The sequence below is a fragment of the Rhipicephalus microplus genome, unplaced genomic scaffold, assembly GCF_043290135.1.
Source record: "Rhipicephalus microplus isolate Deutch F79 unplaced genomic scaffold, USDA_Rmic scaffold_20, whole genome shotgun sequence".
Lineage (NCBI taxonomy): Eukaryota > Metazoa > Arthropoda > Arachnida > Ixodida > Ixodidae > Rhipicephalus > Rhipicephalus microplus.
Genome location: NW_027464593.1, coordinates 2,016,504 through 2,034,160, shown reverse-complemented (window position 1 = coordinate 2,034,160; position 17,657 = coordinate 2,016,504). Strand labels below are relative to the sequence as shown.

General features: G+C 44.5%; 1 protein-coding gene across 3 annotated transcripts; it reads right to left on the bottom strand.

Annotated features, from left to right (window-relative positions):
• Positions 1–4,851: 4,851 nt before the first annotated feature.
• On the bottom strand, positions 4,852–16,289 carry LOC142785267 (uncharacterized). Of its 3 annotated transcripts, none has more exons than XM_075883705.1 (5): positions 15,897–16,289; positions 10,879–10,941; positions 8,498–8,724; positions 5,300–5,459; positions 4,852–5,202 (listed from the first exon to the last, which is right to left on the bottom strand). In XM_075883705.1, exons 2-5 carry the CDS (start codon positions 10,880–10,882, stop codon positions 4,940–4,942), a joined length of 654 nt encoding a protein of 217 aa, XP_075739820.1. In that variant the 5' UTR covers positions 10,883–10,941; positions 15,897–16,289; the 3' UTR covers positions 4,852–4,939. The 3 variants fall into 3 exon arrangements, with proteins under 3 accessions (XP_075739820.1, XP_075739821.1, XP_075739822.1); XM_075883706.1 differs by having other exon boundaries at positions 8,636–8,724; positions 15,897–16,284; XM_075883707.1 differs by lacking the exons at positions 10,879–10,941; positions 15,897–16,289 and having other exon boundaries at positions 8,521–8,700.
• Positions 16,290–17,657: the final 1,368 nt, after the last annotated feature.

Genomic DNA, 17,657 nt, shown 5'->3' with positions numbered 1-17,657 from the left:
AAAGCACTGATAGTTGTTTAGATAGGATTTTTGATCATCTAACATCCAAGCTTCTTGTAACACTGACGTCTGGAGATTGTTGTGAAATTAGGTATAAAGTTCTGTAGTTGCAGAGAGGATTGAACGGCAGTTCCACTGTAGTACTCTAACGCACCCTATGGTGACAAGCAAGCAATAGCAACAGCTTGATCTAAAATACTGTCTTTTAAGAAGTCTGCTTTCATCCTAGGTTGCTTGACGCACTTTTTTGTTTTTGAATGAGAATTAATAAATTTGATAGTAGGTGACCTGGTGCGTTTCACAAGGCGAGCATCCATATCTTTATCCCGACTACTTATTGACTCTGAATAATATATACCTTCCTGCTCAGTTGTTTTAGATCGGGAAGGCCTTGCTTCATCAACGATAGAGGCATCTGTCTGATGTTCAGCAGGCTTATTATTGAAGCGCTAACAGGTTTACTATGCTTAGTTTTTCGATCAGATAGGCCCGACATCTGTGAATTCATAATATCGTTCATTGAGTTGGACAGATTGAGCAAAATGTTTCTAATACTTTTTCTGCGGCCTTCTCTACTGTAGCTGAAATGGACTGAAAAAGTGATGCATCCTTAATAAGCGTGGAACTAGCTGCTATGCCAGCATATCCTTGATTCCTGCTTTGAATTTCAGCCATTGCTTCTATACGAGAAAATCGTCTCCTTTCAATAATTTTAAGCACCTTAAATTCCTTTGATCTTGCAGGACAGTTAGGATCGTCTGCAGCGTGCTTTCCCTTGCACAAAGAGCAAGTTTTATTGTCTGATTGGCACTCAGCAGTACTATGCACGGCCCGTTACATGGCTCCGCGTATGCGGCATCAAGCGTCCAATCGACAAGCTTTGGTACTCTGTCCAAAGCGCCAGCATTCAGCACATTGCAGTGGACAGGGAGCTAGAGCTTCAACCTTATAGTTACGCGGCCATGCCTTGATCTCGGAAGGGGGATCCGTTCCAGCAAATGTGGCAGTTACGGTTTCAGTGGGAATTTTCTGTTTGTTTTCTTGTTTGGTACAGCGGTAAACCAAAACAATACCTACTGGAGAAAAGATGTCCAAGACTTCTGCTGGACTTGGACTTACATCTACGCCCCGAACCATTACTTTGCAGCAAGCTAGATGAGGTGGAATAAAAGAGCTCACCGGATGTGATTCAAAAGTAGTACACTTCAGTTGGTCTCAAATACAAGTCTTGTCTGGTGAGTAACATAGTCTCCCCCCGCGTCGAAACTGACGAACCTCTCTTATTAATACGGAGTGGGGAGTGATCGCGCTTTAAATGCGAAGCATTTCTTAGCGAAGTTTGATGAGTTGGCTCTATCTATCTATCTATCTATCTATCTATCTATCTATCTATCTATCTATCTATCTATCTATCTATCTATCTATCTATCTATCTATCTTTCTATCTATCTATCTGTCTGTCTATCTATCTATCTATCTATCTATCTATCTATCTATCTATCTATCTGTCTGTCTGTCTGTCTGTTTGTCTGTCTGTCTGTCTGTCTGTCTATCAATCTATCTATCTATCTATCTATCTCATCGTGAAGATGACATGTATGCGTGTCATGTAAGAACATGACTACATGCCACACTCATGATGCACTGGCAGTCGTTTCACCAGCCTCACATATATTAAGTTTGGTATTAGGTGACGTGAATGGATGATGAAGTTATAAGACTGATGCAAACATAATAATCATTATATGCATCTCATGTAAAACATTACATGCTAGGCTCATGATGCGCTCGCGGCCGTTTCGCTAGCTTCGCATATACCAAATATGGTGTTACGTGACACGAATGGGCGACGAAGGTAACTGACAGGCCCAAACATGGCAATCGTGATATGCGTGCTATGTAAGAACTTAGCAACATACCACGCTCATGATGCACCCACTGCCGTTTCGTTTGCTTCATATTGACACAATGTCACTTAAAGTTACGAGCGCTAGTTGATACTAAAGTCCTCCGAATGGTTGGCGGCGCACTGTCCGTGCTCGACCCACACAAAACAACGCGGAAAAAAAAGTGAGCTCTGGGGACTGCTAGTAGAATACTTGACAGGTAATATGGGCTATCGCCGGGAACTGTGGGATGGGACGGCTTCCTGTTGGACGCACCACGCGGGTTAGGAGCGGCACGCACGCATTTTTGTGCCGCTTCGTTGAAAAAAGCACCTCTCCGTGCAATGGCAGTGCTTTAGAAGTTGTTGTTTTCTGTTTTGCTAACCATGACTGCTACGATGACAAGCCATGAAAGCCGTGAATGGGAAGGAAACCTTTCTATCGCACTAAGTTGATCTGCAATGATTTTATGCTGTTTGGGGCTACTGTCAGTTTAGCTATCAGAGCATTCAATACAGAAGACAGTTTTCATTGTACGATACGTTACTGCAGATAAAAAATAATTATTTTAAAGATGTCAGGGGATGGGAATAACTGTAGCAGTGTGCTAAGAGTTCATTTCGAAATCGCTGCTTCGGCCAACACCGTCGGTCGATCGGCATGAAGTGCTGCACTTATTGAGCGCTTTGAGATATCTTTTTTTTTTTTCTAGTATTCAGCGCGGTATAAAATGCATTTCTTAGTCGAAGTCAGATTTGAACGCTGATCTTGGTCAAGCAGCGCGGCATGGTGGCACATAAGCAATACAGTCCGACATAGACGGCCCCAAACAATCTAAACACTGAGGTTGTTTAACGCACTTCTTCATTGCGTGCCGTCATGGCGCGCAGTTTTGACCAAGAGAAACGCAAATGGAGTCGTCCGGCGCTTTATTTGAACTTTACTTTTGAGTGAAGCTTTCGCGTTTCTGCCTTATGCGTGAAAAGGCTGGTGCTCAATTCGTATGACAGGTGGATTTCGCCCGCGCGTTCCCTTAATGTCTTTGCTAAGCGCGCCTGTGCGACAATTTATTTCGCGATATAATGGTCGCGAAAATTCATGGCTAAGCTTTTTATTAGTGCGGAATACACATGTACCTGTGATAAAATGGTCGTCACTCACCTTGGTTCTAACGTTCGGCACCCCAAGGCTACCTGTCGCTAAGGCGACATGTAGCCTCTTCACAGCCGCGGCCCACCTGATTTTTCTTTGTTCATTTCATGGGAATCAATACGTGCGTTTGCCTTTCCCGCTCGAGTTGGAGGAGCCAACGGCTAAATAGTAGACTATGGTTTATGTAGAAGATAAACGGGTGACCGCGCGCGCGAATCCCGAATAATCTAAGGCTTGCGGCGGAGCGGTTCGCCGTCGTCTACTCTTCTCGAACGGGAAGCTGGTAGCAGACGGTGCATCCCACAATCCCTCGCTCTTTTACACGTCCCTTAATAACAAAAGTGGGCACGTGCCGATCCTCTACTACTATTACTACTACTATTACTACTACTACTACTATTATTATTATTACTACATACATCGCGGATGTACGACCCACGGCTAGGGAGCTTAGCCCCCCAAAAAGACGCTTGGCGATCAGTAGTCCTGCAGGCAAAACGGGAATGTGGTTTACCAGCAGTGCCAACGCGCAGCCGTACGCCATCCACGTAACTGCAGCACGTGGCGAACTTCACTTTACGGCCGGTTCCTGTGGCCCGAACGCAACATACCTGCAGCGGCTGTGACGCGCTCCTTGCTCGGTTTGAACTTTCCGTTCGTATGCCCTGCCAGCGCCGTTGGCTTCAGGTCATCGTCACGTGGTCATAGCGGAAGTCGCGTGACCTATGCAGAAACGTCAGGCTCGACGTGATGCCGCCGTCAAAATTTGCAGTGCAATGCGATGGCCCGTGCCACCGTGGGAGGGGGAGTTTTAGGTTTTAGCTCCTCCACGTGCTTTCCAGCGGCGGTAGACACGATTGAGGGGCCAGTTTGCGATGCTGCGGTTTTCACTACGTTGCCAGTATCGCTACTGCCTGAACCAAGCTTGACGGCATCGTGCCACTCTACCAAAGGTGATATTAAGTGCCCAGGCAGCACGCCGCCGTTGGACCAATCTTGGACCAACATCGGCTAACATCGGCACCGACGTCGGAAGTGCAACTTCTTCCAATGTCGGGCCGACGTTCAAGCCAATGATGGGCCGACGTTTTGCCGATGTTTTAGCCAGTATGCAACCAACATTGGGCCGACGAAGGCCCATCGTATTGCCGACAAAGCTGCCAATGTTCGGCCAACATTGGGCCATATTTCAGCCAATCACATGCCATTTTTACGCCGATGTTTGCTGCACGACGAATATTGGCTACTGATGTACGACCGACATTGGACCAATCCAGGGCCACATTGCAGCCAATCAAATGCCGTTATTACACCGATGTTTCCTGCACGACGAATATTGGCTACTGATTGGCTTGCCATCATGTAACCATTATTAGTAGGGAATTTTTCTTACCGGAAGATTTAAACAATATGCCTCGATGACCCGCTCTTGTAGCTTTGCAGCCCTGTATACTTGGGGCAACAGAAAATTGAATGCTGAGAACTGAAAGCAGTTACTCGATCTATTTCATCTTTTATACTTCATTCCCTTTGCTAACACTAGAAGTGTAGTTTATTTTTTTACCAATTTATCTTTTGCAATAGCGAGTGCTTTATTTGGTACTGGTATTTGGTACAGCAGATCGAAAAAAGTCGTTAGGAAGTAAATGTTGAAAGCGTATGTCCCCCACTTGCAATCCCCACATATGTCCCCCACATGGTATTCGAGAATATTCATAGTTTAGAGCATTTTTTTGTAACTAAAACATGGTGATGGTGCTTCCGAATCAGCATAAGCTAGCCGAACAGTGCACCACCGACAGTCTGCAGACTATTTATTCTTTGTTTTTTTTTTATTTATTTGGTACAACAAAAAATGTATACATTGAAAAATATATATACACAACTAAAAAAGGCCCGCTCTACTGCAGGTCAGGTTGCGTTGGGGGCACAGTGACAGTGGTGCTGTCAAGGCCCTGGCTGCTGTGGCTGGGCAGGAAGCCAGCTGCCGCGAGCAGCCGATAATCTGCACTCTGAGAGTGGGGATCATCGGGCTGCTCCACAACAAATGCTTCTCTGAAGCGCCGCTTCCTGCCCCCACAGCGATCACCAGACCCTGGCAGCCACCTCTTAATAAAGTTGAGGGCCTCCGCCTGGTCGCACCCTGCTTTTTGGCAGATGACATCTGCATACAAGAACAGAAATACCATAGTACACATGAAGCACTGCAGTACAGAGAATACACAAGGATACACACACATAAAACAATGAACAAGTCTAACCTGTCACTAATCTACAGAGCCTCAGGGTCACAAAGGCCCTTTTCCCTTTTCTGCCGTGAAGGCTGTACAGCACTTGCACGTCATGTGCCAATACAGCCTTCATGGCATTCACACCAATTTCTCGAAGGCCACGTCCCCCAATCTGCAGGAGGTGCTTGCGCTGTAAAAAAATGCAAGAAGCATAGATGGGGTAAACGCAACAGCACATCGAAATGTTTTCATGATAAAAATCTGCAAGAAGAGGACACTGAAAACAACAACTTGAATTTTTGGGCATCACAACATTTCATTGTTTTTTTACGCTAACTTCAACTCACTTGACCTAAAATGGTTTCTACATCAGCCCTCTCACACTCAGTGTGAGAACCTATCAGAGTCCTTCTCTGAATGCAGTTTCGCTGTTATGAAATCAAATACAACACTGTTATAACCCTTAATAAATATTGATTCTAGCTATGAAATAGTATGATTACTTTGTACAGTGCTCAAATTCCAATAGTACACGTTTCTTCGAGGTTACAATGTCTTTGCCTGAATGTTGGCCAGGAGTAGCTTCTACAGGTGAAAAACGATAAAATATGTGGAATTCAAAAAGAAGCTTGGACATCTTTTTAATCAATGCATTGTAAGCAGAGCACAACAAGATAAATGAACATGATCAAGGCGTACTAAGAGGCAACCTTAGAGCGACCAAATCTTGGTCATAGATGAAACTGATAGAAAAATAAAGGTCGCACTAGATGGTCGCACCATTTGCTGTTTATATTTTTTCTGTGATAGCCAACAAAGAGGCCTGTCGCTATAGAAATCTCATCACAATAAACAAAGGTGCATTTTTTCTTCACACTGCGAAATTGGGTGCATGTTAGATTTTTAAAAGAGTAAGAAATCGGCTAACACAAGGCAGGGTGAACTGTAGCTCAAAGTAGAGAGAGCCACAGCGGACACGAAATAGGGTGATAAATAAACAAAATTACTGAATGTCTGTTTTAAGCAGGCTATTGCTAGTCACTGCCCATCAAATGCACGATGCCGCCTACATCGTCTGCTAGCTTAGCACAGTTCACTCGGACTTCACAGACTATAGTAAATACAGTCGAATCTCATTAATTCCAACACACTTAATTCGAACTGACGCTGTGGTCCTATCAAAGCTATACCGCGCTCCGAAAATGCTCTCAGCACCCCGCCCAATCCTGCGGTGGCACTTCAGACACCTCATCGCTGTGCTTGAAGAAGAAAATGAAGAAAAGAAAAGACTGCGGTGGAATGTTTGCCAAATGCCAATCTGCGACATTCCTGTGCCCCGCTTCGGCTTTTTCCGTCCCTGCCACGTAGAGACCCTTCTCCTCTTAACACTGCGCATGAAGAGAAAGAGGGGCAAAAAAGCTGTCGCAGAGAGTTGGCTCTCTCATGCCGATCTGCAACGTGCCGGTGTCACGCTTCCCTGTTTTTCGTTCCTGCTATGTAGAGACTCTTCTCCTTTCAACACCGCGCATGAAGAGAAAAAAAAAAAAAAGCTGCCGCGGAGTGTTTCTCTCTCGAATGCCGATCTGCTTTTCTCCAGGTGGAGACGCTCCTCCATTCTCATCATGTGCTGGCCACGCTCCGGCTGCAGCGCAGATGGTAACAGTGGCAACACAGTTGTCTTCAAAGAGTGTCAGCACTGGACATTGCCGCGCGCAACTTCTTTTGCCAGGAGAATACTGAAGCCGAAGTACAAATGCTTTTCAAACTGCACGCAAAACTTGTTGACTCGTTGCAAGGCCAACGTGTACAGACATGTATTGACTACTTTAATTAATGACGGATGTCCTGTAATTTGTGAATAAAACTTCTCCATGCACATGCATCACTGCATGGTGAGCCCTCCGCTCGTTTACCGTATTTACTCTATTCTACCGCGCCCTCGATTGTAACGCGCGCCCGGTTTCCACGACAAAAAAAAAAAAAAAAAAAACCCAACAAGACAGCGGTTGCAACGCGCACCCTTTTTTCTCGTTGGCCCGCTTGATCACACCACTAGCGAAAACGACTCTTTTTGAGAGCGTCTTCCGTTTAAATATAAAGTACGGGGGAAGCTTATGCCTATCTGACGTGTAACAGAGCATTGCTGTCACTATAGTTTTACCGTGGCCCGATGTCAGTACGCAAACTTGCTTCGCCCCCTTCTCCTAGACGGTTGTGGTGCCAGGCATGTCGAAGTAAAGAGGCGTGTGATCGGCATTCCCGATTTGCCCAAGCAAGTAGCCGTTGTTGTGCCGCAAGTTTAGGAGGAACCTCTGAAGACTCTGAAGCTTTTCTTCGTACTCCTCCGGCAACTTCCGGCATATGCCCGTTCGCCTTCGGAGGGAAAAGCCTTTTCTCTTCATAAAGTTCGTTAGCTAGCACCTGCTCGCTTTAAAATGGCTCTGCATTAGCCCTTTTTCTAAGGCTAACTGCATAGCCTGCACTTGGAGCAGTTCTGTCGTCACGGGCCGCTGTGCCGCTCACTGCTTAATCACATACTCGCCGAGCAGCTCTTCAATTTGTGGAAACCGACCCTGCTGTGGTCCACTGAAGCCTTTGCGTGAATCTTTGCTGTCGACAATATTCTGCTTTTGTTTCCGCCAGTCCCGCACGCACGTTTCGGGAACTCCGAATGACCACGATGCGGCCCGATTTCTGTCCGTTCCAACACACGCGACGACTTTTCTTTTAGAAGCAGCATTGTGGTGCACTCGTCGAGTTTTTGGAGTCGGCTCTACCATGGCGTCGATGCTTATGTACTACAAGATGACGAACTCCTCAGCACACGTATGAAGTGCCGCGCATGGAAAACACATAGGCAGAAATGACCGACGCGCCATGCAGACGCACGCAGGGGGCGGCCATTTTGTAAGTGGCGATGGCAATAGAATGACCATATTCAGTTTTTTTTTCGTACTCGATTCTAACGCACATGCGATTTATGAACTCTCTTAACCAGAAAAAAGGTGCGTGTTAGATTCAAGTAATTACGGTAACTTTCATTATTTTGAACTTCTTTTTTTTTGAACAAATTTTCTGGCCTCTTTGAGTACGAATTATTCATATTCGACTGTAGTACAGTGGCTCATGAGATAACCTGACTAGTTTGTTTCCCGAAACACAGTATCTTAAAGCAGTACTAAATTTCTGCATGTTACATAGGCATATTAAAAATCAAGAAATATACACCAAAGCCGCAGCCACAGCTTTACTCTGCACAGCTGCCTCTGCTGCCTCCACTTCTCCAATTGTACCAGCAGGCAGCCGGGGAAGGTCAGAGGGGCGCTGTGCTGGCTGGGCATGCTGAGGCACGGACAAGAGCCGTACCTTGTGCTTCAGCTGTCGCACCTCCTGCAGAACCTCTCTTTGTTGCTGCCGAATGCCAAGTTGGATTCGCAGGATCCGTAGCAATAGAGCTGAAACATACAAGAGTACATACCATATTTACTCGCACAATTTGCATCCTCACATAATTTGCTCACCAGTATAATTAGCCAGCCTGCTTTACTACAAAAAACTTTTTGCTCGCATACTTTGCCCTCCCCAACCAGCCCGAGCCACCTTGCCAGCACACACACAGACACATTTGACTTCATGATGCTCTGGTCAGGCACATCTCTTGTCGAGCAGGCGAGTGCAGTCTTACACAAAATGGACTGAGTGCAAGGTCCCTTCTTCCATGAACTTTTATGCTTTCCCTAGAATATCGAACTTGAAAACTGAAACCTGTTTATGTGTAGTCCGAATGCCTGAAGGTTTGCCTCCTATCTTCCCACCTCTTCCACGGCAAGAATGTATTCCCGAGACACAGCACAGATGTTGAACACGTGCAAGGACCTGTCACATCAACTAGATGAGACAGATTTTCGCACTCATTTTTTTTTTCGGTTTCGCCATCTGGCCATTGCGTTTTTACCGTTCCTTGTGATAGGCTACAATAATTATATACGAGGCAGATTGCTGTTATAAAGCTTACCGAAGAAAACTGAAACCGTGCTACCGCTAAGCACATCAGCGTGGAGTTCTTCGACATGCAATATTCAGTATGGGAGCCAGCAGAAGAGTGCGTTGAATAAGACTTAACATAGAAGCTTGGGTGTGTTGGTTAGATATCGGAGGGAACACAACGCAATAGAAGACTGGGACAAGGAATGGACACACACACACATGAAGGGCGACACACACAGCACTGTGTTGGCATCGCGCTTCCTTGTCTGCATCTTACTTTACGTTGGGTTCCCGACAATTATTGGAGAGTACTTATGTTCTCTGGTATAACCCTGTCGTGGGAACTGGTTTTTGTGAGCACTGTTCGGAAGAACTTCAAGAAAATGGGGGCATTTGAACAGGCTTAGCAAACAAATGACAATCCGCTTTGAGACAGTTGTGACAGCGCCTGCAACATATATTCCCAGTTGAGCTTTTAGGCCAGCGATTCCTACTAGTTTCACACATGACCGGATTGACAAAAAAAGTACACATAATACGCGAGTATATACTGCATTTGACTCTGTAGCTTTGATGAACCAGGCAGATACACAAATTTATCCAAAACTCCATTGATTCTGTTGCAAAATTATTCAACAAACAAATTGCGATGTTATCCATGTTACTATACGATTGTGGCACTTTACCATTGCAGCTTTCCAGGAGGCACACATAGCGCAGCGTTAGTTCACCACTCGCAGTTAATTGTATGCAGTAGGTTGCTCACAGCAACTGACTGCATGCAATGGTGAACATCTTGCATGCTTGCACCGCTGTTTCAGCATGCTGGCTGCTTCCCATACGGCTATCAATTGATGTTCACAAAATTGGGAAGATGAAGAAAGACTACACAGTGCCCTCTGGCCACCCTATACTCCAAACCTCCAGCCAACAAACAAACAAAAGAAACAGAAGTATGCAAATGAATATTATTCCTAATGCAGCTGGAATGGAGTGTAGTTTTCACCAATTCTGTGTGTTAAGTCAATATGGAGTGAGTTAACTCTATAAAGTAGCTTTTCTCATAACAGTGTTCACTCTATTGTAACACAAGGAGTGACTTCATAGCATCTAGAAGGAAAAATAGAATCTTCAGTATTTGATAGAAATGTGAGGCTCTACCTTAAAACAACAATAATCTGGAAAAAGAACTTATTACATTCGAAAAAAAAAAAAAAGGTAGCACAGTTGATCCCCTTTACAAGAGACACTGATGTAACAGACAAACGGGGATAAGAGGCACCAGTGTGCAGGCTGACATTTGGCCCATCATGCATCAGGCACTCCGTAGATGCGCCTGTGCAGCCGGGAGCCCTGCAGTCAAGCATGCTGAGCAAGACTGTCGACCACTGTACAATGACACATTGCCACAAAATTTCAAAACTTCATTTCACAGACTTCTGCAAAAGCTTCTTACACTCTTGCATAATTTTTGCACAAGCTTTTCTCATTCTTGCGTGATATTCGTCAGAACATATAAGTGTTGGAAGTTGTATGTCCCCAAAAACTTGCACAATACAAATAGCATACATTAAAGTCTATCACTTAATACGTGCATAGTGTAACAATGAAAGGAAACTCACGCATGGTTTGCTCCGAGCCTTCCCCGTGCGGTGCCTCCTTGAGCCTTGGAGAGCACTGTACAGCTAGAGCAAAGTAGCATCAATCCAGTGTTAATGGCAGGTTAACAAGACAACAAAACTAACCCCCATATTCATAAACGCTCCCCGACTCGACTTTCACCCTTCACTTGACAGAGTTGAGCACTGTGCCGCTGCTCGTTTGAAAGCGACGCTGCGCTACTCGAGAATCACAGCAGATTATTGCTGACATGCAGCAATTTTCTCTGCTTAGAGACGGCGTTCCCATCAGCCATCTCAAGTGAAGGTGAAGCGTTGAGTGGAGGGACGTTCTAGAATACGGGGGTAAGATTGGTTGCAAGAACACTACAATAGACACTTAATTTTTACACTTCATCTATATTGTACAGCTACACACATTCTGCATCCTTATAATGCAACATATACATACAGGCTTATAAAGTAAACACTGTAGGCTGCTCAAATAACACCTACACAAAAAAATTACCCAAAAGTGGCCATGCGCAAAGTACTTTTATTTGAAATTCACAAAACTTTTGCGGTGATGGAGAATAAATAAGACAGGTTATGCTTGGAGGCACATGAGACCTTCGCAGCTTTCATAAAGTACAAAAAACAATATGGTATGTGTGTGTGTGTATGTACACATGAAGCTTCAGCCTTTACATACGGTTTCTTGAAAGAATCGACTATGAATTTTATGGCACCTGTGTCCTTCAGCGCAATTGAAAGCCTGCTGATCAGTGTGTGCAATTGTGGAATAGTTACATGGAAAATGGCGTGAGACACCTAAAATCAAATTTTTCTAGCTAGGAAATATGCAGCTGTGTATACACAACACATGCTGCAAACAGTGGGAGGTGACCACAAGAGTGATTTGAGTGTAAGCGGCAGTATTCCGCATTCATGCACCCCGCCATTTTCAACTGTTGCCCAAAAGCAGCACCACTTCAGCGTGCTACTTTTTTTTTTACATCATAAACAGCACGGAATACAGCGAGGATGAAAACAACATATGCAATTAAATTTTGAGCCCTATTTATGGTGCGCATGATTGATTGATTGATGTGTGGGGTTTAACGTCCCAAAACCACTATATGATTATGATAGACGCCGTAGTGGAGGGCTCCGGAAATTTAGACCACCTGGGGTTCTTTAACGTGCACCTAAATCTGAGCACACGGGCCTACAACATTCCCGCCTCCATCAGAAATGCAGCCGCCGCAGCCGGGATTCGAACCCGCGCCCTGCGTGTCAGCAGCCGAGTACCTTAGCCACTAGACCACCGCGGCGGGGATGGTGCGCAAGAAAAAAAAAAAAAAATAGCCCTTTGTACAACGACGAATTCATAATTTTCCTTCACGGACCTTCTGTTAGGCTGCACCACATACAGATTTTTTGTGGCTTTCAAAAGAGATTTGAAAAAAAAAATAATAACCGTGTTTACTCTCGTCATGAGCGCACTCACTAAGTCACCCTCATTTCAGTCGCCAAAATTTTGAATTTTTTTTCTTCCACATATTAAACACACATCTTACGTTCATCCGCTGAAGTCCCACGGGCTCTCCCCCCCCCTTGCCGCCTTCGCTCGCTGCCACGTGCCATTTTATTTTTGTTTCTATTTGTTCATGGAACGTCCCCTGTCTTTTTTAATTATCTCTTGTAACATATGTGGCATTATCTTGTTCCCGAGGTGCCACAGGTGCTCTGCTATGTAGATGCACCATTAAACTAGTATTTTTGATCAAATGTGCATTTCTGATGTTTACCTTGCAAGTACGTAAAACTGGCATGCTTCTTGATCTACGATACACATGTGGCTTGTCTCACTTTGAAGGAAAAGTTAGCATACAATGGTGTAAATGCTTAGAATTTGAAATATTGAGGCAGCAGCACACCGGAGATGATCATATGGTAAAGAAACAAGTGCTGCCTTATTACTGGCAAGTTGTCACTTATATGTACAAATAAATTTTGCGAGCTAAAAAAAGTACAAAAGCACAGCGAGGCTATGATGTGGTTCAACCTGTGGATTCGCTTCATTTATCACGCCATATGATGAAGCTTCCTTTGGTAAAACTGCTCAGATAAGAAAAAAAGTTTGCTGTCCAATACAGCAACTATACAAAGTGTGCACGTGCATCTCGCAGCGCCTTTTCGTCATTGTTGGTGCACCAACATGCCCGGGCACCAACCGAATCTATCGCCTACAACTGCCATGTTGTCTCCTTGTGCTTGCACCCGTTTAGTTTTGCCTCACGATGCAAGTTTGAGAAATTATGAGCTGCTAGTGAGGCAAGTTGATTTAGTAGTCCACGCAGAGGGAGCAGAGCTTAGGGTGTTTCTTCGCTGAAAGTTATAACCTGAAATTGAGAACACACATTCCGATTTTCCTAAAAGTACCAGCGTATTTGGCTGGTGCAGATTAACAAAAGCTACTTGAAGAAACTTTGCAATATTTGCATCTTCAGGTGCAACTTCATTACGGGTAAGTGCCATAGCCAAGTATTTACCTGCAAACAGATATAGCTTACCAAGATACTGTACATACAAACTTGTCCGCAGTTAAAATCATGATGGCGAGGAAGGCGGTTAAAATCGTGATGGCGATCGCGGAGATTTGGTATTGCATTGAAACAAACTATAAAGAATGGGAAACAATATTAGTTCACTTTGAAGTATAGCCGATCGGTTCAAGTTGGGCGTCAGAATTTTTTTTAATTAGTCAATTAATTCTATACACGGTCTCTATCATGTTCAGTGACCCCACTGTACATTAGCGTACAACAAAAGCAAAATACAAAGTGAAAAGTGTGTTAAAGCATACGCGAAAAATAAAGTGATGACTGGCATTACCGCGGCACACACCACGCAAAGTCGCTATCTGCCTTGTATAATATTTTCCTCGACTATTTCCACAAATTGCAATCAAAGAGGCTCAAGCTCAACATCAGCACTGTTTAAAACACTTGGGGGGGGGGGGGGGACATTGCTACTTTGGTGGCGTAGGCCGTGACAATATATTCATGATATTATAACTCTTGTAAACTTGCCTAGCTCTGCACGACTAGTTTTCGATGGGAGCAGCTGCGCTTCGCACATCCACTGTTAAAATTGCGGCTCGAGAGATTTTGAGCTTTCACTTGTTTTTGGGCCAGGCAATTTGTAGTGAAAGCAAGATAATAGGCCCTCATGGGTTGTGGCGGGCAGCCGGTGTACGCCGTGGCTGGCATATGTGTCACACATCTTGATTATCTGGTCTTGTATCGAGTGAACGAGCGAGGCCTTCCTAATCCGATAAGCTCGTTAAAGTAAGACAACAAAAAACCACAATGCTTCCACACCGTTCACAGCAACAGATGACGAGCCCCCAACAAATCGCACTGCAGCACGTGAACTGCCGTAGGTACCTGGGCATGGCGGGAGAGGGCGACAACGGCAGAAGTGACATCACAAGAACACTATGTATAAAGGGGACATTTAAAGACTTTTTTCCCATTTTTAAACTTCGTGCACTGTTCTGTCACAATTTATAGCTCAGAATAGTTGTATTTTGAAAAGGGCACTAATTCATAAGCCCAATGGTTCAAGGATGGGTGCATTTAGGGGGCCCATTCTACGTTTTACTTATGCCCTTCAAGAACTTGCTTACAGGGCCAAAGTCCTGTTTCAGAAAGAACACGCTAGTGCGTGGCCAGCAGTCCGTCAAGCATTAGTGCTGGTGAGATTTGGAAATGCAGCGCATGAGCATCCTCATCTGCTACTTCTCTGCTCATGCTCTCGGGGCTTACTTGCGAGGCACGGTCCTTCGCACTTTTCATTTTCACACTGTAAATCAACTGATACCAACTCTGCCTTCCATTATTTAATAAACCAATATTTCATGGTCACGAGGACGAGCTTAAAATGTTTGCTACATCAGACCTGAACAGCATTTTGAGTCATCGAAACTTGCTAGTTGCAGCGAGCATTATGCGAAAAATATGATGTGCTTTACGGTGACAACTTGCAAAACACTGCAGCAACGATTAAAATCATGCATTTTTTGTGCTCACAGGAAATCCCTGAAGCAGGAGGCACTGGGCTAGATAAATTGCGCAGCTAAAATACGGATGCGCTTTCCAATGCTGTCATGCGTACAGGCGGAGAAATGGCAGACAAAACTGGGCGCACCCCGATTCTATGCGCATGCGTCCCATTCACAAGCCTCGCTGCCAGTTAGCACCACATGGCTCACTGTCCATGAGCTCGCTTGTTTCCTGTAACAGTGGACCATACGGTACACCTATTTAAAAACGAGGATAGAATGTATATAATGCAGCATCTGATGAAGCCATGACGATGTGTTGCTGATGAAATCTGGAACTCTAGTTAGTACCCTTATTGTTAACCAGCCGACCGACTAGCAAAAAGATTTGCGACTGAAATGATGGCATTTACACCTGCCCTTAAAGGGACACTGAACAAAGTTTTTGCCGCCGAGATTTTCAGCCAAAGCAAAAGATTGGGCCATGAAATTCATAGACAATAATAATTTCAAGCAGAAACTACGAAAACATACTGAATTTAATGAGCCTTTTACAAAATGCCGCGTCTAGCTCTTAGACACGGCGTTTTCTAAAAGGTCGCGACATTTATTTTTCAAGTTTTTTTTTTGTTATTCAAGACAAATCTACGGTGCATTGTTCACAGAAAACAAAATCGCCTCGGTAAGATTTCTTTGCGAGCAGCTTACTAATTTTAAGGCAGGCGCGTTGATTCGTGAACTGAAGGATGCGAGTGATCGATCTTGCCTGCTAGTGGCTAGGCGACAAAGGCTTTACCTCATCTCCTGGTGTAGCTAAGTCACGCAAATGGAGCAGAAAATGTGCATTATCATTTATTTCACCAAAACATCACACGTATGTGACTTATTGCCGGTGACAGGTGATCAGGATGAAGTCGACAAGTTGCAAATCTGAACAAGAATTCACTCGAATGAAAAACCAACCTATACTCACGTGCACGGTGAAGTCGAACACGTCGTCCGTCAATGTTGTCGCTGATGCCCGAAGGAAAAGAGAAGAGGACAAGCGACGGGGTCGTCTCTTTCTATAAAGTCGGCGGAACTGCCAGAACGGCCAACACAAAAGGCATCGGGTTGACATTCCTTTATCTGGGCATCAGTCGCTCCACCCGGGCATGCAGCTGCTACTGGTTCTACTACTATCCTCTTCCCCGTGCCTCTTCCCGACATTGCAGTGTTGCTGCCATACTCGCGAACCTTTTTACATTAAAGCACGCAATCATGTATTATCGTGCGCCATACTAAACTTAAAAACAGTGCGCCGGTACGTGAGATCACGAAGCGCGGTCCACGCCATCACAAGAGCAATTAGAGAAATGAAACAAAGAAAACAAAAATGCATAAAATATTTTGTCTCAATACGATCCGCAATCCAGTTTCCTGCAGCGGCTTTTGGCTCTGTATGACCGGCCAAGCCAGTGCCAAGCCAAGCTTGCGTCCCTGATCAGCTGTTTGTTTCCATCGAGAATTCAACAGTGAACTGGCAATTTGTTTAGATGATATTGCTAAAGGGCTTGAAATTGAATATTTCTCTACGTACTACTAGTGTACTTTTCCTCTCTGTTTCCTGATCACAGTGGTGAGATTGAGGAGGTTACAATTTAGAAAACAGCAAGTGCAGCTCAAGCATTGCTAGTATCGCTGTTTCGGTAATAAAATGTTACAAAGATTTTGCCCCGCGACCTGCTTGCCGTGTTCGAGCACCCAGTAGAAATTTACGGTGCCGCGTTTGAAAGAGTTGAATAAAATTGCAATATTACGAAAGAAAGGCTCTGAAGCAACATCGCATTTTATCAGGCCTACACCTCCCACACCTAGACGAGTAAAACTCGTCGATATTATCTTGCAAAGCTGTGTATAATATTTAAAACACATTCTTTAGCCCACGATGAATTGTTCTCTCGTGTGGCTTCTCCATTTGGTACTGTCATGTTAACTTACAAAGGCAACTTTCCATATTTAGTCTCTTTAGATGTTGCAAAAGCTTGACACGTGGTGTGTATGCCATACTGATAATTCTCCTCGTAACCTGGGTCCGCCTCTTTAAACAGCGTCGCATTTTATTGTTCGCAATTGTGTTTGTTTTATACTGTAAGCGAGCTGTGTGATTTCATCAATATTCACGAGTGTTCCCTGACTATACAAACACGTGCGTCTTATTTGGTGTGGTGCACGTTTGTATGTAGCAAAAAATGTCATTTCGTCAGCGTGTGTCTGCATACACTTGCATGCCCTGCAGTACGTGTACATAATTAATGCAGTAAGGACTGCAATGCATAGCCTTGCAAGGGACATATATTCCATGCACCCTCAGAGAAATGTTGTTTGTTATGAGCCTACTGTTTATCATTACATTTTTTTTTTCGTTAAAGTTTCATCTCCATATAAAGCAGCTGTATACAGGCACGAGCTTCAGCAGCTTCCTCGTTGTTCCATTTTAAATAAAACACCAAGCCTACCCGAATCAATGATCTGTTTGCTATCATTACTGTTATGTGTTCTACGATGTACACAAGGACAGTAGTATACAAAAAATAGGGAGGGAATTGAATGCCCTGCCTGCATGGCTGCGCCGTTTCACAAGATCGGGCGCTGCGCTGTGAAGCTTCCTACCGGCCTGCAGAAATTCAAGGGAGCGCACAATAGCGTGGTTCAAGAGGACTTGTGGGGAATACTAGACACACTGGGTGTAAAA